The sequence below is a fragment of the Aulonocara stuartgranti genome, assembly GCF_965226115.1.
Source record: "Aulonocara stuartgranti genome assembly, chromosome: 4".
NCBI classification, from domain to species: Eukaryota; Metazoa; Chordata; class Actinopteri; order Cichliformes; family Cichlidae; genus Aulonocara; species Aulonocara stuartgranti.
Genome location: NC_138942.1, coordinates 16,764,476 through 16,789,891, shown reverse-complemented (window position 1 = coordinate 16,789,891; position 25,416 = coordinate 16,764,476). Strand labels below are relative to the sequence as shown.

General features: G+C 40.9%; 1 protein-coding gene across 5 annotated transcripts; it reads right to left on the bottom strand.

The window, feature by feature from the left end:
- Positions 1 to 89: 89 nt before the first annotated feature.
- arhgap17b (Rho GTPase activating protein 17b) lies at positions 90 to 25,416 on the bottom strand. Of its 5 annotated transcripts, XM_082530155.1 has the most exons (21): positions 25,011 to 25,416; positions 20,501 to 20,540; positions 12,315 to 12,419; positions 11,427 to 11,503; positions 11,086 to 11,197; positions 10,721 to 10,797; positions 10,493 to 10,595; positions 10,194 to 10,262; positions 9,964 to 10,045; positions 9,066 to 9,193; positions 8,373 to 8,484; positions 8,206 to 8,287; positions 8,007 to 8,087; positions 6,469 to 6,582; positions 6,253 to 6,344; positions 5,150 to 5,285; positions 4,027 to 4,311; positions 3,287 to 3,411; positions 2,827 to 3,210; positions 1,772 to 1,817; positions 1,121 to 1,232 (listed from the first exon to the last, which is right to left on the bottom strand). In XM_082530155.1, the coding sequence occupies exons 1-20, from the start codon at positions 25,061 to 25,063 to the stop codon at positions 1,810 to 1,812; spliced, it is 2,265 nt and encodes a 754-aa protein (XP_082386281.1). In that variant the 5' UTR covers positions 25,064 to 25,416; the 3' UTR covers positions 1,121 to 1,232; positions 1,772 to 1,809. The 5 variants fall into 5 exon arrangements, with proteins under 5 accessions (XP_082386278.1, XP_082386279.1, XP_082386282.1 ...); XM_082530152.1 differs by lacking the exon at positions 1,772 to 1,817 and having other exon boundaries at positions 90 to 1,232; positions 25,011 to 25,415; XM_082530153.1 differs by lacking the exon at positions 1,772 to 1,817 and having other exon boundaries at positions 90 to 1,229; positions 25,011 to 25,415.

The window sequence follows — 25,416 nt, the reverse complement described above, 5'->3', positions numbered from 1 at the left end:
GAGTGCAGGCAACTTGTTTTTTTCTTTTCCCAAAGAAGAGACCATTTATGAGCAATAATATTTGGCATAAAAAAATCATTCAAGATAAAAACTGTTGAACAATCTTTATTTAGATCAAAAACGCATTGCGCAGTGCATTTTGTGCAGAAGAACCACCATAAAAATGCTTAAACAACCAAAACAAGAAAAGAAAAAAAAAAGCTGAAAATAAGGCAAAGCTAATGAGCCATAGTAAAAAAAAATTCTACAAATTTTAATCACATGCTGGAGTTTGGTCATAGCTTTTGAGTGTGATAGAAAAATCAGTTATATTTTTGTCAGCTTTGTGAATCAGGTCCATGGAAATCAAAGAAAATTCTAACTGAAAACTGCCCTGAATAACTAATAAATGGCAGTGTGTGCACGCTGGGATGGGACAGCAGTGGAAGAGAAACTGTTATATTGCACTCACACTAAAATATTTGGTCATTAGCAACCATAACAATGGCTCAACATTTGAACTCAGTTTGCTTTGACTAACAGTCATTTCCTTTGGTCCTTCATAGTATTGCTGTGGACATGAGGGAATTATTTACTCACTGAAAAATTTTCTTTATTTGGGTTTATGTGGTAAAACCAGATTCACATTTTAAAGAAGTGTTTGCATAATTGAAGATTTAATAGTAATAGTTTTAAAAAAATAAAAAGATTAACTTTACCAGCATTCTGAAGCCAGCTGCGATATTCAGCTGCGATATTGCTGAGGTTTTATGTTAAAGCCCCGCTAGCCTTGTTCCTCACAAGGCCCTGCAGTCCAATCAGAGAATACCCAAGCAGTATGTGGAGCAAACCGTTTAATGTGCAGTCTAATGTGGAAAGTGATAGCTGGACAGGGCCCTTGTGGTCTGAACGACTAACTTAAGATGAGGTTTCTGGTGTGAGTCAGTATAGCAGAGGAAAAGGCAGCCATTCGTTTCCAGCGACACTCCGACATCATGTGAGCGGTACTTGAAGAGCCGGAGTGATTTCATTTTGAGTTACCCCGTCTTATGTTTGATCATAAACAGTCAAGCCCAGACTTTAAAAAGCGGTGCTCTCTGTCTGGATGCTGGGGTCTGGGTTCAGGGCTGGGGGGGTGTTAGTGGTAGTAGTGGCGGTGGCAGGCTCTTGACCAGCAGAGCTTTCCCGTTCTTCGTCCTCAATCACCTCAGGAATGATGGCTCTTCCAATCCCCTTTAGAACCAGGCCTCCTTCTGGAAAGGATGTTGAAGGGAACCAATCAGCAAACAAATCAATAAACCAAACCATATATAGACACACAGTTTTAGACCGGGGAGCTCACACTCACACATACAAACACGCACACACAGCAAGACACCAAGGATTGCTCTCATAAATAAATCTATTCTAACCAGCACTACTTGAGTAACTCTTTTTAGTTGGTGTGGCAGTCATGAGAGTTTCCTTGGTGTGTTAATCTTTAAATGCAATGCAAATTATTTAAAAAAATAAAAAAAATAAAAATCTGTTCACACACACACACACACACACACACACACACTCTCTCTCTCTCTCTCTCTCTGTGTGTGTTAGTAACCACAAATACAAAAAATTGCAAGCATGTTAGTGTTGTTGCAAAGCATAGCTAAAGCCTAGGACAAAAGCACCAAGCCTACATATAAATGTATATGTGCACGCCCACACACGCCACTTTTCTCTCCCCCAGACAGATGCACATGCAGTAGACACAGACCGAGGTTAATGCATCAGCCAATCAGATCCTTACCATTACCTGCCTTACAAAGCTCATCTTACAGGCAGGCCCGCAGCTCAGACATCTGCAATATTTACACATATGCCGTCATGCATCAGATCACCACAGCTCTTTTGTAAGTGTGTGAGCCAAAAATGAGACAGTGAAACCAAAAGCCACTGAGCTAAATATAGCACTGCTCCGAGAAGAAGCTGAAATCACTCAATAACAGAAGTGAATATAGTACCAGCAGACGGCCAGCAAGTGAGTGAGTTCAATAATGGGAATGTCTGCACAAAGAAAATCATTTAAACAAAACCCACACCAAAGAAAGCTTCTATTCTTCAGTAGATCTGGTAACTTCCTTCAAAAACTTGTCTGAATAAACAACAATTGCCTTTTATCTATATTGTTTTCAAAGGTGGAGTGTAACCATGGTGGAAGTGGTCAGATGTTAAGTTAAAATGATACTTCACCATTACTCGGAGGTCATTTTAGCAGATATACATTTCAATATTTGTACTGCACTGTAGTTTTACTTCCCACTTTCACACCATTATAATTCATGATCCCATTGAAATCCATTTTACAACTGCATTACAGTTATTTACATGATCATTTCAGATTAATGATTTATTATGTGGTTTATTATCTGGGGTCGCATCAAATTTATCACCGTACTGTTATTTAATTTGCATATTCTTCTGTACTCTTGTATTTTTTTCTTGGTAGCTCTTCGAATGCACGACCCTTAAGTAGAGTTTTTAAAGTTAACAAAAAATAAATTAATAAATTTAAAAAAATATATATTAAAAAAAAAAAAAAAAAAAAAAATCACATCTTTGCAACCACTGCACTGCAAAAGTGGCCAAATCAACGATTACTCTGTTTAGAGGTTAAAGCTTTGTATGTACACATACAACTTATTTTAGCAATGTTTTTGTTGCAGTAGTTGATTTCTGCCACACTGTATTGCTGACACCATTTAAGTCGATGATGCAAACCTTTGTATTTGTATTTTAGTATAAAATATTTTTAGTATAGTATATTAATTTTATACAAAAAAAAAGAAACTGAGACACAGACTGGTTTACCTGTTATGATCTTTGAGGCCGAGTTGCACATGCCATTGCCGCTGTCATTTGCTGCCGGTTGCGGAGGCGGTGGCATGCTGGGACGGGGTTTCGGTTTTGGAGCTGGCCTCGAGGGTCGAGGGAGAGATCCGGAGTGGAAGAGCGGCGGAGTGTCAGGAGGGGTGGGACTGCTAGGGGGAGAGTGCTCTGACTCTCCCTGGGCTTGTTGGGGTGTAGGCGGCTGTGGGGGTGGATGGCTCGGAGCTTGGATTAGGGCATCTTTGCTGTGGACACGACGGGGCGTGATGGGTGGGTGCTGCGGGGAACCGGGTGCTTGGGTGTTACTGAGCTGAGAGGCGAACGGGCTGGCCTGTTTGGGTGGGGCTGGGGCTTGCTTCTTGGTGCCTTCAGAGGAAAACGTACTTATTAAATCTCATTTGCTATATTAAACCACTAAAATAACAGATTTAGATTTCCTCACCTCTGCGGACCATGTGTGGACTAGGCCCTTTGGAGCTTCCCTGAGGGTGTGGGGTTCCTACAGCAAGATGGACCGCTGAACCATTCCTCTGCGGAGGCGGGGTGGACATGTGCTCACGGGCCGGGCTGTGAAAACACCACAGTTCCAATTATTAATCCATTTCCGTGTCATACACCCTTAACATTCAAGGATCAAGTGCGGCACCAGTGCTCATGCATAAAACCAACTGCACACCTTTCCATTCAAAGAATAATTATACTTGATTAGGTTATTACAGAAAGAATGACTCAAAAGGATCGATAAACGCACGAAGAAAGCACGGGATGCAAAAATCATGAAAGTCCATTCAGCGGACGGAACAAGTGTTCAGTAATGAGACACATGCATAAAAACAAAGTCTTCAAAGCTTCAAAGTTGTTAAACCACCAAACAGACGAGCAGACAGGAAGGAAAGACAGCTTCTCTTTATAAACAGAAACCGAGAGTTCTGTTGATCATCACAAACAGAGGGCAGGGGGAAAGTTGTGCAAAGCATAACAGTGTTTTTCATTTATTTACATTATTAATTAATGAAGCAGATTTAATACTTGCAGACATTATAGACATTTTTATGCTCATGATTTTTTTGTGACGTCCAGTAAATCATATTAATCAAATACATGGCAAACAAAGGGTGGCGAGCTCCGGATCGGATGATTGGCTGCAGTGGAGTACCGGTGCTACCTCAGCTCACTCCTTACCTGCTCTCCTCTGTGCTGAGCTGGGTTACAACCTGATGTTGCACTGTGGCTACCTGGACCCCACCAACCAGACCACCACCACCACCACCACCACTGCCAGCAACACTCAAGCCAGGCTGCTCAGCCTCTGAAGGAGGAGGAGGCGGATGGGGTTCGAGCTGTGTAGGAGTCCCGGCTTCCAGAGGGGGTAATGGGGGTTGGAAGGTGGGTGAGGTTAGTGGTGACTGCTTTCTATTTAAGACGCTGGTTCTGCGAGGAGCGGGCTCCGGCTGTTTGTTAACAGGGCTAGGGAGGGGGGGAGAGGGGAGAGTGTTCAGGAGGGCAAACCACAGGCCATCAGACAAGAGTGAAGGAGCAAGAGACTCAGAGACAGAAGTAAACAAAAACGACAAACAAAAACAAAAACCCCCTCGAAAGAACCCAGCGAGAGCAGTGAGAGATGTTGTGATGTCGAGACAGAAAGAGACGCCACTTCCTGAGTGGAACGAAACCGGTTCAGAAAGAAGAACCCAAAGAGGACATAAAACCACATGAGTGACCTTTAAAATAGAACAACTTTGAACTGCAACATTAATGCGGCGACAGGTGAAATAGAGGAAAAAAAAAAAAAAAAGATGACAAAAATGCAAGCCCACGCAAAACATAAAACCAGCAACCTACAGTGCAACCTAAGCTTTAATTGGAAATTAAGGAGATAACACAAGAGTACACAACAGTAACACAAGAGAAATAAAAACTTGAGACATAAATGGATTCCCAAACATTATTAAAAAGGCTTTGTGTTTCATAAATGTTATGGTCATGTTACGGACGAATCTCAGCAAAATATAACTGATTAGCTTAAAACACAACAAATGTAGTGCACAAATCACACAAAGCATCATTTCCCTTATTTCACTTATTAGTAACTGGATTCGTGGGATCTACGTTAGACTGCGGCACAGCCTTGAAGTCTGGACTGGGCAGATCTTCAGTGGGCGTTTCAGTGACCGTGATGGACTCGTTGGCCACGACATAAAGGGCCGACACCGCTGGGCCCCTCGACTCCTGCCTGCTCAGTGTCTTGGGACGGGACGGCAGGGTGAGGGGCAGGCTGAGGCTGAGGTTGGGACGAGACAGGTACCTGTCTTTACGAGGGGTGTGACTGTCCCCGTCCTGCCCCATGCTGCCGGGGCGTTTCCTGTCCAGGATAGGTTCGGGGTCCGGGGTGGGTGGATGGCTGGGCAAGGAGAACATGCCTGACACGTTGAAGTCCACCTCTGGAGGACAGAAGCAAATTAAGCAAATTAAAAATGACCTACAGCTTGCAAGAAGACTGTATACAAAAGATGTACAAAGCCTCTGTGACATCACTCACTGGCCACTTGGAGCCATGATATTTTCAAGAGACGGTAGAGTGTGCTATAATCAGCTGACTCTAGGAGACCGTACAGGTGTATAACTTATACACCTACCAGCTAATAAGTGCCAACCAACACACAAACAGAATACTACAATTTCCCTCACTGAAACTAGAGTAACACACAATAAGCCTTTTTTCTCCAGATAATTTAATTAAAAATACTCAAAACTAGAGTCAAAAGGTCCAGATTAGTCACTCAAGTTAGCAAAATTGAGGACTAGCAGATACCTACAGACTCTGCATCCTTTTCTTTAAGGCTCAGTAAAGTTATTTTAAAAATGCACCCTCTGCTCAGCTGTTACAGAGTAAATTCATTATAGAAACCACAACTGAATAATAGTTGTGGATTTCATCATCATAACAACTTAAAGCTGAGCTTTGATAGTGAACTGGGTAAAATTATCATCACAAGCATGCTAATTTTAGAATTTGGTTAACAATGTGCTCTGAGCTTCAGCCACATCCTACAGAGCCACTAGCATGGCTACAGACTCTTAGCCTTGCTGGCTAATGTGGAGAGAAACCGTTTCAGCTACTATTCATCAATTTAATGAGCTTCAACATTTTTCAAAGTACCCACTGTCAACCCACAGAGGATGAGCCTGCGCGTTAACATTGTTGCATGAAAACTAAGTGCTGGCAAACTCCACAAATCAACAATGGAAATTTATGCAAATGTTATCTTTTGCAGCAGCACTCAACGGACGCATTACCACACGCTGCAAAGGTTCAGGTAGATTATATCATCGAGAATAAGCACGCCAAACAGCAGACAACAGACAGAGAGAAGGAGAATTATTGCAAATACAACAACAGTGTTTCACCTTCAGGGAAGAACCAGTCAGCGTGTTGGATAATAGGCTCAATGATGGCAAGTACATGCACAGATGTAGCTGCTGCCATCTCTGCCAGCGTCCTGAGTACGAGCACAGAGACGGAGATAAGAACGGGAGGAAGGTCAGTCAGCCTAAGAGAACGACGCGCTTTGCATTTCAGAATGATGACATAAAAGTGAGGTGAACCGTCCACGACATGCTCACCCTTCGGTCTTCGACCACAGCAGGTTAGGCCCCAGGACTATTGCGATGTTGCTGGGAGTCATTTTATTAACATCACTGTCCTGAGCCAGTTTAGCCAAGAACTTCACCAGATACCTGCAACGGAGACACAAACTGCCTTAAAAAACAAAAATATCTCCAAAATATTTTTCCCACCTTTAATCATACACTGTCCCCAACCTAGTGGGTTTCTGACTCCTCGAGAAAGTTACGGCCTTGCTGTGAATGTGGCCTGAGAGGCTCAACCAGTAAACTGGTTTACTAGAGCATCAAAGTAACATCTGGTACAGTGGTGAAATACACACCTATTTTTCCATCTACAGTGCTGTGCAAAAGTCTTGAGCCAACCCTCATTTCTAAGTATTTTGCTCTCAAGGAGCCAGATGTTCTTGTCATTTTTTAAATTAATGTTGCGATTTTTTCCACTCATTTTTTTGTTAAGCGTATTAAACCACTTAACTCTGACTCCTGAACCAGTCTGACATAGAAAAAAGGGGAAATAAAGAAGGTGTTTAACTCACAGAAACAACCACTTTTGTGTTTGCACCTAACAAAGAAGCTGTAACTGTAGAGCCAATTTGTTACCAGCAGCCTTTTGCAAAGGCAATTTATTCCCATTGTTTAACCAAAAAGATGATTCTCAAAGAGCTATTTACTTAAAAAAAAAAATCCAGCAGAGTTTTTAGACCTGATGCAGCATCTGAGTGATGCATCTGTCCCATTCATTTGATTCACCTTCTGTCCATTAAAGTCTCATCAGAAATGGTCTCAGTGGAAGTGGGGTGGGTTTCAAGAAGCTTAAAGAAGGCAAACTGGAGGAATATGTGGAGGTATGCCAAATTATACAAGAAATTCACTTAAAAATCCACTGCAAAATCTGTTGTGGTTTGGGGCCCCGCATTTTAGCCTGTGGTGTTTGAGATCTTGCCAAAATTGAATTATGAATCCAAAAAAAAAAAAAAAAAAAAAAGCACTGTCAGATTTGATCCAACATGCAATACCATCTGAAAAGTGCCCAAATGCCAACGGCTTCATTTTTCCGTATAACAATCATCTCAAACCTGCTGCCAATGCAGGAAAACCACACCTGGATAGAACAAACACAGTGTAACTATGGACTGATCTCTCCAGAGCCTGGACCTCAACACAGACATCATGTTGACAGAACAGAACAAAAGGCAGCCAGCATCAAAAGAAGAGCTTTGAATGTCCTTCAAGAAGTATTCCTGAAGACTACTTAATGGCAAAAAAAAGAACTCTCAGAGAGCACAGACTGAACTGTTCAAGAATAATGATGATATCTTTATCTTTTGCTAATTACAGCTCCAATTTTCCATTTTTCTGGCAATATATAAAGAAATGAGGGATGGCTCAAAATCTGGTGAATTCCTCACATGAATAAACATGTACAAAAAAGGTTACATTTAAAAAACAAACCAAAAAAAACAGCGTTATTTAAAAAATAATAATAATAAGGCTGGCATAAATGATAGTAATTAAAAGAGAGTAATATAGAGTACCTGAAGTTGGCTTTGTGGGCCTTTGGCAAATGGTCACATGTCACCCACAAGGCCTGAAGTCTTTTGTCAGAGTCTAAGGTACTGAAACATTAACAACATTTACTGCAAACATACTTCACATGTATCTAAAGTTTATTAGTGCTGCACAAGTGTTTTACAGGACATTACAGGAGTCGTGTCTTTGTGTGCAGTGTCTTACTTGGAGGCCTGTATCCACTCATCATAAAGGCTAAATGTCATTAGAGGTTCAGGAAGTTCCCTGAGGTAGGACTTGAGAGCTCCTGTGTATCAAAAACAAAATATATGCCATGAGACAAAAACCTGGAGCTGATGTTTTTACTTTCTGTGGATTTGTAGAAGTAGTACCAGCCACGGCATGGGGATCAGAGTAGAAGCCCTCGAGCTGTGAGGTGGAGCAGTCCAGCGCTGCTTTCAACTTTTTCAATTTTGAAGCTCCAGCAGCAATTCTAAATAGACCCTGAAAAGAAAATAAGGGAGAGCAAGGTCACAGCAGTGCCTGGTTACAGGAGGCTGTTTCTCTCCTAAAATTAAAGAAGTGAGTCTGGGTTGGTAACACAAAAGAAGAAGTAATGCAATCGAGTACTGAATGTCTGCAAAAGTAAAGAGAAATGCTTTTGCTACCAACAGAGATGTGACTCTTTCAGGATGAGCACCAGACGGATGCACAGCAAGAAGAGGTTTGTTTCCATTTAGAAATGTCTTGAATCGTACTTCATGGGGAGTCTAGTGATACAGTTTCATTTCAAGAGTGCAACAGCGATCATACTAATGGGTAACAGATGCCTGTGTGTGCACACACACAGAGGTTTTATTCCCACAGGACAAAGACTGGCTAACCTCAAGTTGGCTGCAGATGTTTCCAGACTTTACATGCCATCATTTTTAAAACGCAGTCCACATGACCCACATGTCCTTCCAGTTCAAACACACAGGAGGTTTATGGGTACAAATTTAATCCAAATTCTGGTCAATTAACCCTCAACTTTGCCCTACTTTAGCAAAGTCTCCAATTTTCTTCTTCCATCTCTCCATCCGTACCTCCTCCTTCATGCCGGTCTCAAGCAGCATCATGACGCAGGCCTCAATCGGCAGAGCGATCTCACGGTTGGTCCTTTTCAGATGCTCCTCCAGCGCCGTGCCAAATGCCGGCTTCTCTATCCAGGAGTCTAGGTGAGACAAGCATCGGCAATGTTCTGCGTTGGCACTCGTTTCACTAACTGTCTGCAGTTAACTTCATGGCTTTCAACAATTTTTATATAGTTCTACAGCTGACAACAGAAATACCACATTCTTTATTTAGACTTTTAAAAGAAGTCTTTGCAGGTATGTTTGTGTGATACGATTGCTCTTTTGTCATGTGCATGAAAACATGTAAAAAGCCAACTTGAAATCCAGTTATCCTGGCTTTCATCTGGATAAATCTGGGCCAAACAAATAAATCTATAATCAGATTACATCAGAAAGCTGATTCTAAGGTTCATATAAACACACTTAAAAAAACAACCCCAAAAACCCCTCTAATGTGACGATGTAATTGTAGTGAGTCGTTTCACTATGTTGCAATAAGCAGTGCACTTCGCAAATGAGATAAAAGCTTCTTGTCATAAACAAATTCAACAGTTTGGCCCCCCCCCACACACACACACACACACACACACACACACACACACACACACACACACACACGTCGTCTGTGATATATACCAGCCAATAAGACAGAAAACCTGCAAAATTTATAACAGCACACCCTGCTAAGGGACCACAAAATAAACAATTATAATGTGAAGTCCTTTGTGAGAACTGTTAAGCAGGATGACAAGCCACTCTTTATTTCTCTAACCCTAAACCAGCAGATCAGCAACAAAAAGAAGAAGCAAAGTTTAAGTGTTTATGTTATTTACATGTTTAATAATATGTTTTGTGTCTTATTGTTCACCTTGCTGTGTCTGGATGGTGGGTATAACTACTTCCAGAGCTGCCAGAGACCTCCTGTGGTACTCTGCCTGGGTCTCTAATAACTGTTATACAGAAACACACACACAAAATCACATACACCAAATCTAATGTGAACATAGTACTTGGTTATCACACATCGCCTAGTAACTGTGTTACAGTGGAACGTTCCATATTTGCATTTCCATTACCAGTAAACTGAGGTGCACTCACCATCACATAATAGCGTGCATAGTCTCCCTCTTTAGAAGCAAAGTTGTACAAGTCTGCAGAGAGCTGGTCCTGCATGAAATGACAAAAGAATGACGTGTATGGTAAACAATGAGAAACTGTTCACGAAGACATGGATATGACAAAGCTATGAGCTTTAATTACTCGGTCCAAAAATGTGCATAGCATCAGTGTCCTGATTTAGTCCCCCTTATAAAGCCTTCTTTGTTCAGCCAGTTCATCAAATATGATCCTAACCTTATGCAGCAAGGCTCATGGGAAAGAGTCGACATGAAATCTACCTTGCATATTTCTACTTTATTGAGTGCCTCATCCATCTCGTCTTTGAGCGAGTCAACTTTAGCTGCCATGGCTGGATTGGTGGACTTGGTCGCCTGTAACCACCTGCAGAACAAAGGATTATTTAAGTAACCATGTTAGTGGAAACATTTGAAAGATTGGAGCCATACAAAGACTATTAATTAAAAAACAATTTTAAAAAATTGTTATCAGGCTGTGTGGAAATGTACCGTGTTTTAGCAGAGTCATAATCGAGAACCAGCTTAGCAAGCTGCTTTCTCTGTTTCAGTATGTTGGGAATCTCTACCTGTGAGAGAAACAAGAGGAACCATGAGAACGACATGACTACACATGCACTGCAAAAGGTATAATGAGCACTTTTGAGCAATTTTCCTGTGAGAACCTTGTGTCAATTTTAAAGATACAGAATAGCAATGAACCCAAAACAGTGCTAAAGGCATCGTTGAATTTGGTACAAACACAAAGTTCAGCTTGATGTCTCTGCTGCTGGGTCTTTGTTTTTAAAATATAGTGCATGATTTTAAAGGGATTAAAAGGAAGAAGCCAATCAATGGTTGTATGCATGAGCTTTTACCTCTGCCAGCTGGTTGAGAGGATCCAGAATGTCTTTCTCCATCTGCATTTCATGCTGCAGCAGCTCACAGGCCAACTTGCCCTCGGCTTCGCCACACACATCCATCATCTTGCTGTTCACGTGCACAGAGACATATATGCAAATATCCCAGTTATCACTACTTTTCCTCACAGCGAGTAAAACATATGTAAAGAGCTTCAGCTAGATCCCACATCCCATTTTTATTTAAATACTTTTACACTGATCTTGATAAACACTTACTTGTTCACCAATTTTTCCCATTTAAAGGTGATATTTTCAACTTAAACGATGCTGAAACTGGTCTTTCGATGGAAACTCACCCAATCATACTCTCTTCTCCAAGCTGACTGCCGCCCTCCTGCATGGTCTGGGACAGCCCGGTCAAGGGCAGCTTTTTCTGAATGAATGAAAGAATGAATGAATGAATGAATGAATGAATGAAAGAATGAATGAAAGAATGAATGAAAGAATGAAAGAAAGAAAGAAAGAAAGAAAGAAAGAAAGAAAGAAAGAAGCTCAGTCTACTTAATAACGTTCACTTCATTGACATGTTTTCTTTTCTGATTTGGATCAGACTCAAATTAGTTGCACAAACACCAAAATACCAAATACGTCATATATTTAACTTAAATATGAATTTGCGAAAAGGGGGATATAAAGGCAGGTCTTACAGCATCAAGGAAACATGTAGACAACCCCCTCCCCAATTCAGCTTAGCTTCAGCTCATTTTTTTTCTCCCCTTCATTATCTATACCCTGCCTGCTGTGGCTCTACCCAACAGTTTAAGGACAACTGATCCAACCACGTTGGCTTATCTGTTAATTTCACTTTGCCTGCAGGAGTGCCAAACACTGCACCATCAAGATGACTTAATTTAGAAAAGTAATCAAAGTATGACAACGTAACAGGGATTCCTTCAGAGTTGCGTCAGTTTTATTGGCCTTTGGGCTGGGTCTGCTAAATGGTGATAGTGAAGCTGGAAGGAGAGTCTCTGTCATATCTATGTGTTACATAAGAAAAACACATGATAGCAGGGCCCTAGTTCAGAATGGCTGTCACAGTGATTCATCCTAATTATGCTCTTGTAAATGAAGCCATATCCAAAGTGTGGCATGTTGCTAACATGATGGGATGAAAAAGTGAAAATGAAAAAGCTAAATGATGGAATGAATCTGACAGAGAAAAAAAAAGAAAAGGTGCCTCTTACATGTCTCTTCTCTGTGTCTGTGCCCAGCTGACCTTGCAGACAGGAAACCAGCCTCTTGTGCGTGTTGTGAGACACCAAACGAACCAGCTCCAGCCGCCTCTCGATCTGTGGGCACACACAAAAAAAGAAGAAAAAAAACAAAAGATAAAATGCAGTGTTATCAAATTAGAACAAGCAAAACAGGTCTACCGTGGAAGAGATCAGCTAACTGATTTAAACAAGGATGAAGGAAATAAGTGTAATGGACCGTTTAACCTTCCTGTTCAGCAGAAACAACACAGGTGAGGGCTACAAATCAAAATACAGATGCTGCACATGCACACATTCATCTCGCATATTTCCCACCCTGCTAGTGTTTTTGAAATATGACGGCAGTTCTAGGTTGTTTGTCCAATTCTGTTACATGGCGTGCAGCTCTGACAGCCAGATGGAAGGAATCAGAGTCAAGAGCAAGTCTTTACCGACAACAGGAAGCGAGAGATGCTATCAAAGAAAGCAGATGCATCAGTCTAACTGCAGGCCTGAGCTACTGGTAATGGAGGGCATCAAGCACACTTTCCCAGTGGTTTTCGATGTCTTTGTTTCTCTTTCACTCACATTTCCATGACCCCCTATAGCATGCTATACGTTTTGTAGCTTGACAAAACGGTTTAATTTTAAGAGGCTTGAAGCCAGCAACAACAATTCCACATTCTGCCCTCGTTTGCTGTCTGCTCCCAACTGATTTGACTAATTTTCTCTACGGTGGCCCTGAGTGCACAGGACACAAGTGAGCCAAGAAAAACACAATCACCAAATACGACAGCATGTGCAACATTTGGATAAAAATGCTGAAAATTAAGACAACAGTGATCTGCAACTACAAAGAACATAGCAGGATAACCAACACATATTTACACTTTGAGTTGACAGTAATCTTGTATTTTATTGCTTCATTTTTCCAGCACCAGGGTGGGACTGTGGCCTTTGGTAACTGAGTCACCAAGAAAAAACTATCATGTCCCACAAATCAGGTTGAGAGTTCCTCTGTAGCCAGACACTTTATATCGATGGGCTGATGGAGACTGTGGTTTGTGGGTATCGAGGCTGTCAGGTCACTTGGTGAAGACCTTACAAAAAAAAATACACTTTTGAAGTTGTATTTGGGCGTGGCAAGACCCAAATATGATACGCTAGATTTTCTTATGCTGTATATTTTCTTATGCTGTATATTTTCTTGTGCCTTTTTCCTATTAGTATTTGGTTTTGGTCTTGTCAGCGTTACTGAGCGATGACCTCGAGTCTAAAAATGGGGCGGCCTGTGATCGAGTGTGAACCAGATGGGATGCAAATTAGCGCCTCCAAGTCTGTTGGTTCTCAGCTGGCAAAGGATAGAGTGATCGCTCCAAGTGGAGGAGTTTATTTATCTTGGGGTCTTGTTAAGACTTGTTCAGTTGCAGTGATACAGATGCCGTACCTGTCTGTTGTGGTGAAGAGAGAGTCCCAGCTGATTTATTGATCGATCAATGTTCACACCTTCACCTATTGTCACATACTCTGGGAAATGACCAAGAATCTTACTTGATTGTGGATACAAGTGGCGGAAATGAGTTTCCACTGAAGGGTGGCCGGGCTCACTCCAACTTGCGAATTATATTTCTGCGCCAGATCTATGTCGAAACTTACACCACAACCAGAACCCCATTTTAGCCCTACGCCACAACCTTCTAAGTAACCTTATGTGCCCATCCCGAGAACTGTGACTACGCATCGGCTCGACACACTCCACAAAACACTTGGGTTGCGTGGAATGTTGCCGTGTGGGGATAAAAGGAGTTTTTTGTTACTACACAAGTTAGGACGCAAATTTCCCACAGAAGTCTAAATAAAGCTTTATAGATGAGGTGAGAAGTTCAGAGTAGAAAAGGAGACAGCTAAAGTAGTTCAGGCATCTGACCAGGATGTCTCCTGGGTGAGGTGTTCCAGGCATGTCCCACTGGGAAGAACCAGGACACAGCGGAGAGATTACATCTCTCGGTTGGCTTGGGAACGCCTTGGTATCCCCCGTGTAGAGGTTAGGACGTAAATCTCCCACAGACAAATACACATTTGCATTCAATACATTTTCTGGAAAATCTGCTTAGAAACTTGTAGTGGATACAATTTTTTTATTACAGTTACTATTACAATTACTATTATTAGTGATTAACAAACATAAAAGGAGAACTTTACAAATCTTGGTATAGATAACTGGCCCAATAACTCTCTACTGTCAGACTGTCCTCAAATGCACCACCAGTGCAGAGTTTCAGGTACCTATAGTGACGTTGTGAGAATTACTGTGCTCTGCTGAGTTTTTAGTTCCTGACTCTTCCAGATGTGGGTTTGAAAAGTCTGCTAAAGATGGCAATTATAGAGAGAATTTACTCTGTAAATGATCAGCAGTTATGTGAAGTAAAAAAAAAATAATCTGCTGAAGCTTGCATAATCACCAACATGGTCTGCCATAAGTATCCACTTCCTCTTCCTGTTTCAGTATAAACATTTAACTGCAGCGCTAGATCTGAGAGCTGCTCATTTGCTGTCTGATCCCATCTTCTTCCTTCGTTTTCATCCTCCCAAATTCACTGATCTCCTTGCCCTGTTTGAGTCTCTCCCATACACTCGTACAGCTTTACTCCACCCTCCCTTTACTCTGCTCCTCCTTTCCTGCAGCTGTTGCAGCATGCCAAACCACATCTGGACTTGGCTTCCTTGCCTGGATCCAATTGATTCACTCACTATTCAGCTGATTCCAGTTCAATTGCATCCAGACTTCCAACACTTTTGGCCAGAAAGGAAGAAAAAGACCTGAGTGACTGCAAAGTGGGCGGTATTGTGGACTGAAAAGACTGGATAATCACAGTACTAGTGTTATTAGAGCATTTGGTTCTATTTATTGACTTCTTTTTTGTGAGAGCACACCAGAATAAACTGGGGACAGACTTCAAGATATTCTACAAGCTTGTCTATAAAATACTTTGTCATAAACTGCAAAGTGTTTTTTCACAAAAACCCCACAAACTTTTCTTTTGCTTGATCAGAACTAGAGATGGCAGAATACCACTTTTTTTTTATGTCCGATACCGATATGAATCCGATATAGTGTGTTTTTTAATCACTAAAACTGTGTTTTTTAATATCTTGCTGCTTTTTGTATAAGTTCATACTCAAGTTAAACAAAACCCCCAAAAAACACTAAAGCTATTCTGTTATACCTGTATGCAAAAAATACACTGCACCCAAAATATTTCATAGTTCAGCAATACTGATCAATCTAATAAACTTAAACCTACTCAGTCCTTCCTATTCTGGTATTTTAAAGAGTAAGCAACCTAAACAATAGGGTTCTAAAACTCCTAGCAAAGAAAAAAATAAAATAAAAATAATAATATAGGGAACCACCCACCCTCCACCTCATGTTGCTTAATTGACGTAATCAACTTTAATTTGATGCAGGTTGGGGGGAAAAATGCACAGAAATTAATTATTTTTCAAGAATAATTAAATAGATTCAATATCTTTCTTCAACAGAATTGCAGACTGCACAGATCGTACGTTCCCAAAGGATAAAGTACTATAGCTTACTAGGGTATATTAGACTTAATAGTTACTATATACAGTAATGGACTTCTATACATTTTACATCAGATTAAAACTTTGGGTGTAAGATTCGGCTAAACTTTGCTAGATCCGCCCCTGCACAGTTACCAGCCGTGAGCTACGTAGAAAAGGATCCTGCTGTAGAAAGTAATATTAAATAAATTCTAACAAGGTTATCAAGGTTAAACGTGCTGATGTTGTTAAGCCGCTGGTTTCCTTTTTCTGGCGCGAAGTGGGCGATAAACAAACAAGAGAGACGGACTCGCGACAGAAAAGCCGATCAGCTGATCATTGATCAGTTTCATGATTGAAGTAGCAGCAGGAGAGGGAGGGAGAAGAGGCACTCCTCCATATATCGGTTGTTAAGCTTAACGTGGGAATGCTTTACAAACATTCAGAGATGAACTTACACACTTGCTTTACTTCTCTCTGGGATAACTTCCTCGGAGATGAAATGCCGCATTGCTAGAGAGGCTACAAATACACACAGCCGCTCTATCACGTGACGCATACTGCTGCAACGTGCTACGGTTATGAGCCGAGTTATGCCATGTCGCAAGTTTTGTGAGGTGCTTTTTGATATTTAATGGATTGGATTACATTTTTTATTTCTCTCCGATATCCGATCCAGTAATTTACGTCAGTATCGGACCGATACCGATACATAATATTGGATTGGTCCATCTCTAATCAGAACTGAGAGAATATGAGAGGAAGTTGCTAAGATTCCCTACAGCACAGAAAAGGCATCAAGGACAGCAGATATGGGATTTATTAATTCAGATATGATGGTGGTGGGTTGCAAATTGACTTACACAGTATATTGGAATTAAATGGAGGTTTCAGTAGCATGCCTAAGTCATCAAGTGGTAAAGTTGGAATTGTTGGAATTACAAAGGGGGACAAAGTGTTTTCATACAGCCCTCTGAAGTCTTTTTATAAATAAATGAGATGTGCATATCTTTAACTCTTTATAGTGGTAATACAGCAGAGACAAGCTATGTGCGGGCTGGAACCGTATTAAAATAATAAATGGTGTGGTAACAAAATCTAATAAGTTTGTCTCAGGGTTTAAACTTGTAGGATCATCAGGAAGAGCCACCATTAAGGAAACAGAGAGATTCCAAGTATAAGAGTTGGGAAAAAAAGAAAAAAAAAAAAGATAGGAACACTCCCTGATCATAGGCAGAAACAAGCCCACACACAGACAATTAACACAACAGAAATGAGCACTTCCACTCTCCAGTTACTTGCTGTCCAAAGGTTTACAGTCCTACAGTCTACTTGCCAACTTTTCCCCCCTAAACAGCAATGAAATCAGAATAGAGAGAGCTGACAACCTCTGACCTTCCATAACAAAAAAAAAAACAAAAAAAAAAAACATGGAACATTTAGTGAGTCACACAGGATGCAGTCATGTTTTCTGGATTGGACTGAATGGCTGGTTAACTGCCGGCTGGCAGGTGACGCTGTGGCTGACCTTGTTGGCAGGCCGGTTTACTATTCGACGGGCCGATGACTGAGCCGAATTGAGACTTTAATGCAAAAACAAAACAAAGTGTCATGTTTGACTGAAAGGAGTAGTCTCACAAGTTATGTGAGAAAAACGTGTCTGTCCTTTAAATGTGTCTGTAAGTAACTGGTTTTGTTTACATTAGACTGGAAATATGACAAAGTGGTAAGACAGTTTTCCTCCAGCATTTAGCTTGTGATGAAATAGTAAAGGAGTTGTTTAAAATTTAGGTTTTTTTTTTTATCCCAAGATAAGACAACCGGCTGGAGAACTCTCTACAGAGACTCCTGAGTTTTGTTTTTCCTCACCAACCGTTTCACTGGTAGCCACTTGCTTGTTACACATTATCAATTATCAGTCCATCATGCCCTCATATCAATTTGAGTACTTAGGCATGGGTCCAGCTCTAGCCTTGCTCACTAGTATGAGATCAGGCAGCAGAGATACAATCCAGTCTGACAGCCGCCTCAACTCCCCCTCTGAAGCAGGACGTGTCCAAACAAGATGAATGCCTTAGCCAATGCAAACGACTATGGAAAAATGGAAAAGACTAGAAGTCATATAGAGTCAAATTTCAATTTGAACTTCTCAGGGAAGGCAATTGTGGAAGAGTGTGGGGAGGGGGAAAGGAAAACTTATTCTCTCTCTGTTCATGTTTGGAAAGAGGGGAAAAAAATAAAACTTTTCCAGGCAGTGTGATTAAATTACAATGGCGATACTGATTCACTGCTATGTGAATCAGTAGTGCAGCAGCTACACACTGTATGGAGATGACTAAACAGGCAGCAAATCTGAAAACAGATTCTTTGCGTGTATACGAGGTCTTCGTTATTTGCAAAAAAGAACAGATTCTGATATGAGTTTTCCACTATGCTCGTCGTTTGCCAATTACATTCCTTACTGAGAGCCGGAGCTTAAGGAATTCCCAACAGAAAGCTCCTGTCACTCTGTTATTTGATGTCTTTGCCAATCATGGTTTATCCATAACAAAAACACCATCTTCCATCATAAGTGAGTTCTATGAGTGCACAGGGCACCCTAGGTCGCAGGTTGATGATCAATCAGAAATGCGTCTTATGCACTACTTTGTGTGAATGGGGTTCAGCGGTCAGCTGCTATCATAGAACTATGACTTCCTTGACTGAATGGGGGTTGGTGAGTCTTTTCCCCCATCAAGCCTTCATCTTTACCTTCTTCCACAAAAGTTGCTTTCTTCCCTGAACATGATTTATTCCTCTCAGTTTGTCATATTTATTCACACCATTTTCCCAACAGTGATCTCACAGTTTCACTAGCCAGAGCTTCCCCATCCCCCTCCGCCACACAGCGCTACAGTGGACATCAAGTATAATTTCAAGATAACAGAGAATCGCCAGAGCTTGCCTTGAGTGGAAAACCATAAGGCGCTTCTGCTGTGCCAAACCCTTGAGCTGGCTAGGCAATGCTGAATGAAAGACTAGCCAGTAAAGTTTTAATGGCAGCAGTTATACTCCGAGATTGCATACAGATTTGGCATCAACAAGGCGCAAAGGCACGATTGCTTTAACAGAACTTTTGCGAGGAGCTTGTAAGTCTTCTGATAACTTCCGTATTTTACTCTACCAGAAAATTATATCTAAACAAGCCGGTTTTACATGCAGACATAAAATAAGCTATGGTTAGGCAGTGAACAGGACATCTTTCATAGGTGGCAGATACCCAGTCCCAGTGTAAACATATTTTATCGTGTGCTCTGGGCAAAACCTGAACTGTTATAGGGGTTCAACAATAAAGTCCAGTGAGGCCCTGGAGTTTACTGGACTAACAGATTTGAGGAAAATTAAATGTGAAGTCATATTAAGAAACTGCCTTCAGAATGACATTTATTCTTCATGGTATACGTTTAACTAGGGGCTGGAAACATTTCTGAGAGATTTTGTTCCATATTTACATGATAGCATCACACAGTTTTGTCACATGTAAATCAATGATGCGAATCTCCTGTTTCACCACATCCCAAAGGTGCTTTATTGAATTGAGATCTGGTGACTGCATAATTCATTGTCATGTATAAGAAACTAGATGATTTAAGCTTTGTGACACAGCTATCCTGCTGTTATCCTGCTGGAAGCAGCCAACAGGACATGGATACGCTATGGTGTTACGCATATGGACATTACTAAGGGACTCAAAGCGTGCCAAGAAAATATCCTCCACACCATTACACCATCACCAGGAGCCTGAACTGTTAATACAAGGCAGGATGGATAGAGCCTCAGTTTCAGTTAGCTCATAGGAGGAGCGGCACACAAGTGTGGTTTGCTGCTGTAGCCCATTTGTTTCAAGGTTTGACGTTTTGTGTGTTGAGATGATTTTCTGCATAGCTTGGGCGTAATGAGTGGTTGAGTTAATGTTGCCTATGAAACATCATGCAGACAAATTCACTGCATTTAAGCACTGTTACATTTTTTCTAAATAAAGAAGGTTGCATTGACTTTCAGGTAGGCTTGGCAGCAAGGTTACTATAGTTACATATAACTAAACTAAAAATTTAAACTAGATGTGAAAACATGTTCATTTAGACTCTGGATGTTTACAGTACTATAGCACATTATGGATCAACACTAAAACTAATAAAAATTAAAGTAAAACTAAACATTTTCAAACTGATGAAAATGAAAACTAGAAAAAAAACTAATAAGAAAATACAAAACTATTATAACTCTGCTTGGTAGCCATTTAACTGATGGACTAAAAAAAAAAAGCATTCAGTCGTGTCACATCCTGAAGGTGTTTTTGTACATGTGCATAAACTTGAGTTTGCTGAAATAAGCAGCTGCACCAGTATATAGGTCTCTTAAACCACAGATGTGAGAAAACTTTCTATGACATTTAGACTTTGTATTTATTATTCTTCTACCCGGTTACCACCATTAAAAACAGCATTGTTCACATTTGAGGATAAATGCTTATCACCTGCCCACCCCTCATTAGACTGCCAAATGGAATTTTTTAAAGATAATAAAAACTATTGGACGTAAAGTCCCTTTAAATAAGAGAAGATAAGATTTACCTGCAGGAGGTCATCGCTCAGGACCTCAGTTTTTTCAGCCCTGTGAAGAGAAACAAAGGCCAGTGGTCAAAGACTGAGGACATACAGAACACACCCGAGTCCTACAGCAATACAGGTGAGACACGAAAAGCTTGCACAAGAGAGTTATTATTGCATTTTACGACTATCTGGCATTGCCTTCATTTTTTCCTCAGGCTTCACTGTAGTAAAAACAGGTGTACCTCCTTCACGCAGTGTCATTGCAGGCATGTTAACCTGACTGGCCTGTTATCAGCTGAGCTTGGGTTTTTCCTCTCCTTTTTCTCCTGGTGGTTTTGGTGAAATATGAGACTAGTGATGCTGACATTATATGCACTTGTACTTATTTATGTATAGTGCATTTATTGCTTTTTGTGTACAGCTCTCTATTGCTAAATAAACTCTGGGACTCTACAGACCACCAAAGTTGAGCACAATCTCCAGCACAACCAGTCTGCAGTTTGCACTCTGTGCTGTATGCCTGCAGTAAGTGAACAGAATAAGCTGAAATCTACAATCAGTTGTTATAATGATATACTTATTTGCTACTATTGGTACCCCCAGGCAGTGGATGGCAGCCCCTCCCCGAGCCTGGTTCTGCTGGAGGTTTCTTCTAGTTAAAAGAGAGTTCTTCCTTCCCACTGTCACCAAGAGTTTGTTCATAGAAGGTTGTGTGATTGTAGGGTCTTTACGTTGCACTATAAAACCACCTTGACTGGATTGTTTTTGTAAATTAGCACTATACAAATTAAAACTGAACTGGATTTGTACAACCATGTTGAACATCGATGCATAAATGTAATGCTGATCCCCCTCCTGGTCTAAAAAACACACTTCCCCAGGTGTCATCTGCACCGTGTTTGTTATGGCAACACGTAAAGGTGTGCCTTTTTCTATGAAGTGAGGAGGAAGTTGCCAGGTGGCCTGTTGATTTCTGAAACACACCAAATACATGCTGAACTGTCGTAGAGTCTGTGGAAAATATTATGGCACAACAGCTCTCCCACATTTCTAGGAAATGCTGACAAAAAGCCAAACCCTTTAAACTTCAGCAACTGTTCTTTAGCCATTTGATTTACATCTCGCTCAGCTGGTGAGATTGTCAAAGGAGTGATTGGTTTCCCCGTCAATAAATCCATCAACACATACACAGATGTTGTGTATTTATGCACAAATCTCTGAAGGCCTGTCCCCACCCTCTAACAGCACCAGCCAAGAAACACACAGTAGATTTACACCTTGCAGGGGATAAAATAATCCGCTCACATGCAAGAATTATTACCCAATACTGACGTGGGACACAAAAATAAGATTTTCACATTACACTCTCAAAATGCAGTACAAGCTTACCTCACTCATGCCTGAAATACTCTCACTGTTTAGCGAAACTGCTTGTGGTGGCTGTCTGCTGTCTCGAGCTCAGATCACAAATAAGACCAATTCACATTGGTAAAACTTTGCAAAGCATAAAATGAATAAGTAATTTTTTGAATGATTCTGAAGACAACTTTTACTCTGAGCTGCTAATTATGCTGTTCAGTACTCCATATGCAGTCTCTCAGATATTAGTGCGAGAGTCTGTGGAAGATTAAAATGTGAGGCATTACAGTGGATCACAGCAGAAGAGTCCTGAGTTCAAACCCGAGTAAGCCCTTCTTGTGAGAAGTTTGCACGTTCTCCCTGTGCTTGTGTAGGAAGATTAGTCTATGGTAATGCCCAGGACCGTCTTGCAAAGCAGTGACTCTAGAATGAAGCTGTGTGAGTGAATGTGCTCAATAAGACCAGAAAAAGTACCTGATATATGCCTCTCCATTTTCCATTTAATTAAATATCTCTAGGGTCTGGATGATGGGACACACCTCAAGGTGTACTTGTCAAAGCATCCTAATGAGGGCCAGTCTGAGATTTAAAACCAATGCAGTCAGGACATTTTGAAAAAGTGGGGACCTTTTGGTTAGTCCTTACATCTCATCTCTTTAAAGGCCTGCTTGAGGGTGAAGAACTGGTTTTAATGTTATATTTATGTTACGATTAGCGTGAGGGTCAGTCAGTGTCTTCACAAAGATATTTACGCAAATGTGTGCATTTTTCTTGCCAATTTATTCCACATAGTCAGCATCAGATGTCCTAGCTACAAAATGGTTTTACCCAAACAAAGAAGAAACTGATTTAAAATAGAATATAGACAAATGGATACAAGTCAGTGACTCCAATGTATTAAGTAAACAGAAACTGAAAACAAGCCATTTATTAACATAATGCAGCTAGAATACCTCCACATGGATCCATATGACGTCATTAAACATTAGGCTTTACAGGCTTGTCTCTGAAGGAAAAAGCTGCATGAGCAATCTTTAGATTCCTATCAACACGGAATTAGAATCGATTGAACTGGAGTGGAGTGCAGCTTGGCTCTAGCCAGAAGCTACTGTTCTTAAAAAAACCGACAGCTGGAGCCGGACCTTGGAAAAAAAAAAAAGGTGAAGGACAACTGTAACTGTAAAACATGCACCTGTAGGAAAACTGACCAAAACAAACACACAAAATCTTAAAAGCTGCTCGCAAAGATGGATCATATCATGTTTCACTGACTCAGTTTTGGTAAAGGACACTGTGTAAGCATGTCCTATAAAAACACGCTACCCTGCCATCTTCTACCGCAATGCAACTACATCTAAATTGAATCGCTTCCTCTTATTATTCACATGCAAATGAAATCTGGCTTCCTCTTTTATAAAAAACGACTTTGTGGCTGCATGGCGGCCCGAACCCTGCCATGCCTCTGCTGTCAACAGCTACATAAATGCTTACTCCACAAAAACTAAAAACCTGTGTGTGTGTGTGTGTGTGTGTCCAGCCTTTCCTGGGCCAAACAGAAAACCACAAATCATCACAAACTCTCACGCGGGTGGACACAGATTTACTGGTTTATGATCTAGATCTTCACAGCCAGCTTAATTTCAATTCTGTCAAATTGTATTTGGAGCATTTATTAGCAGGAAAACCTTTTTTTGTTTTACCCCCGAGCTCGAGACAGAGATCTAATCTAGACCTTTATAACTTCACTTGATGGATTATGATGTGTGATCATGTGTAGCATAAAGACGGGGGGGGGGGGGGGGGGGGGGGGTAACATTTAACCTTAATTTAACTTGAGTGCTTTCTGTGATTTTTTTTTTTTGTTTTTGTTTATTTTCTAGCTCCCACCCACTCTTACTTAAGCTGTGGTATTAATGGCACCCGAGGATTTCTTGCATGTTAAACTCGCCCAGCAGTAATCCAGAGTGGGTGTGGGCAAGCAAACTATTTTGCCTTTCAGTATGCAAGCTGTCATCCTGCCTTCTCAGTTGAGTTTTACTGCTCTTACACAACAACATGTGGAGTCATGTATGCAAGGAATCCAAGGCCAGCACCTGCAGGGTATCACTTGGAAACTAATCGACAGCAGTCTGGTTAATTAATACAGCAACAAATGGAGACACTGAATCAGAGACGCAGGAAGAAGGATGGTATACGTAGTTTGCCCTATCAACACCCATCAGGTAACATGCGTGTGAGCACATCCTACCCTGTAACTGAACATATACCTGCACATGTGAGTACATAGTGCAGTAAAAGGATGGGGTCATTCTTTGGTCCACAGAAGGGCAAGGGGGACTGTTGACAGACTTAATTAAATAGGTGTTGATGACAAAAGTGAATTCAGAATCGAGGCCTCCTTCAAGTACACTAAAAGAGTGCAATATAGAGAGCAAATAGAAATATTTGTATTTATCTATTTAGCATATATTTAAGTCTCTCCATCCCTTACAGTGATGCCTCTTTATTAATATTTGCCACTGTTGTTTTATTGTTTGCGGTTTGTATGTTTTGATAGTATCACATGCATCCTAAGCAGGGCTTCTCTATTTAAAGAAAGACATACTTTCATTGCCTCCATTTGAGCCATTAATTTATTAAAGGCAATAGCTGTGATAGTACATGAACTGTTACAGCAGATTAGATGAGAGCCGTTTGTTCTCATCTAAAATTGGTTTTATGTTCAATAGATTATACAATCTAAAAGAACATTTGATTATAAGGTTATTAATAAGGATTTTTAAAAAATCTGTTGTAGCCATTTATCCATTGAATCCACTTACTTAATGCTAGTAAATTTAAATGTTTTCCCAAAGTTACAGCCACATACTTTTAAACCAAATCTGGAAAATCTACTTTTCAAACTTCTTGTATTTTTTGAAACAAACAAACAAACAAACAAAACATTGTTCTGGTATCTGGACAAGCTTTGTGTGCTTCTGACACAATTTCACTGCAATCTAAACCTTTAGAAATTCTCCAGATTTTTTTAATCACACAAAATCGTGGTCAGCCCCTCCGACACCGCCCACAATAAAAATCAGCCAGATGACAACAGGGAGACATAAATTAGAAGCGCTGGCCTAACACAATAATGTATGACATCACGTTGCAACAATGTTATGTAGCCTACCTTCCAACAGTCTGGTTGGCAAGTTGCTTCATACGATTAAACTGCTTCTTCATGTTGCAAGTCTCGTGAGCTTCTTCCTACAAGTCCGTAAAAAGTTTGCGGCACCAACGAACGCTGTCGATCATCCACCAAAAAAAAAAAGAAAAAAAAAGTTGCGCTACGTCGCAGCCATTGTGCTACCAAGACCTGACTTCCGACCGCTTTTAGTCACAAAAACTGAACAGTTTTCCTGGTTGAACCCGGTGACATCGGCCGTTACCGTTAAGACGCGCAGGGAAGTGAGCAGAAACAGCGGCGGACGACCTTCAGGGTCCCCATTGCCAAGAATGTCAGCGCTCCTGTTAGACTGGCTGATTTCTCTACTACAGCTGTGATAGGAAGGAGGAAGTGCTTTTACTTCCCGCAC

What these genes read in the sequence shown, in the direction of transcription:
- arhgap17b (XM_082530152.1), bottom strand. Translation starts at nt 25,063, where the DNA reads ATGAAGAAGCAGTTTAATCGTATGAAGCAACTTGCCAACCAGACTGTT. An exon ending in ATAAAGTAGAAATATGCAAG is followed by an intron (nt 10,263 to 10,492) that starts GTAGATTTCATG and finishes CATTTCATGCAG; the next exon opens with GACCAGCTCTCTGCAGACTT. An exon ending in GAGTGGATACAGGCCTCCAA is followed by an intron (nt 8,088 to 8,205) that starts GTAAGACACTGC and finishes TTAATGTTTCAG; the next exon opens with TACCTTAGACTCTGACAAAA.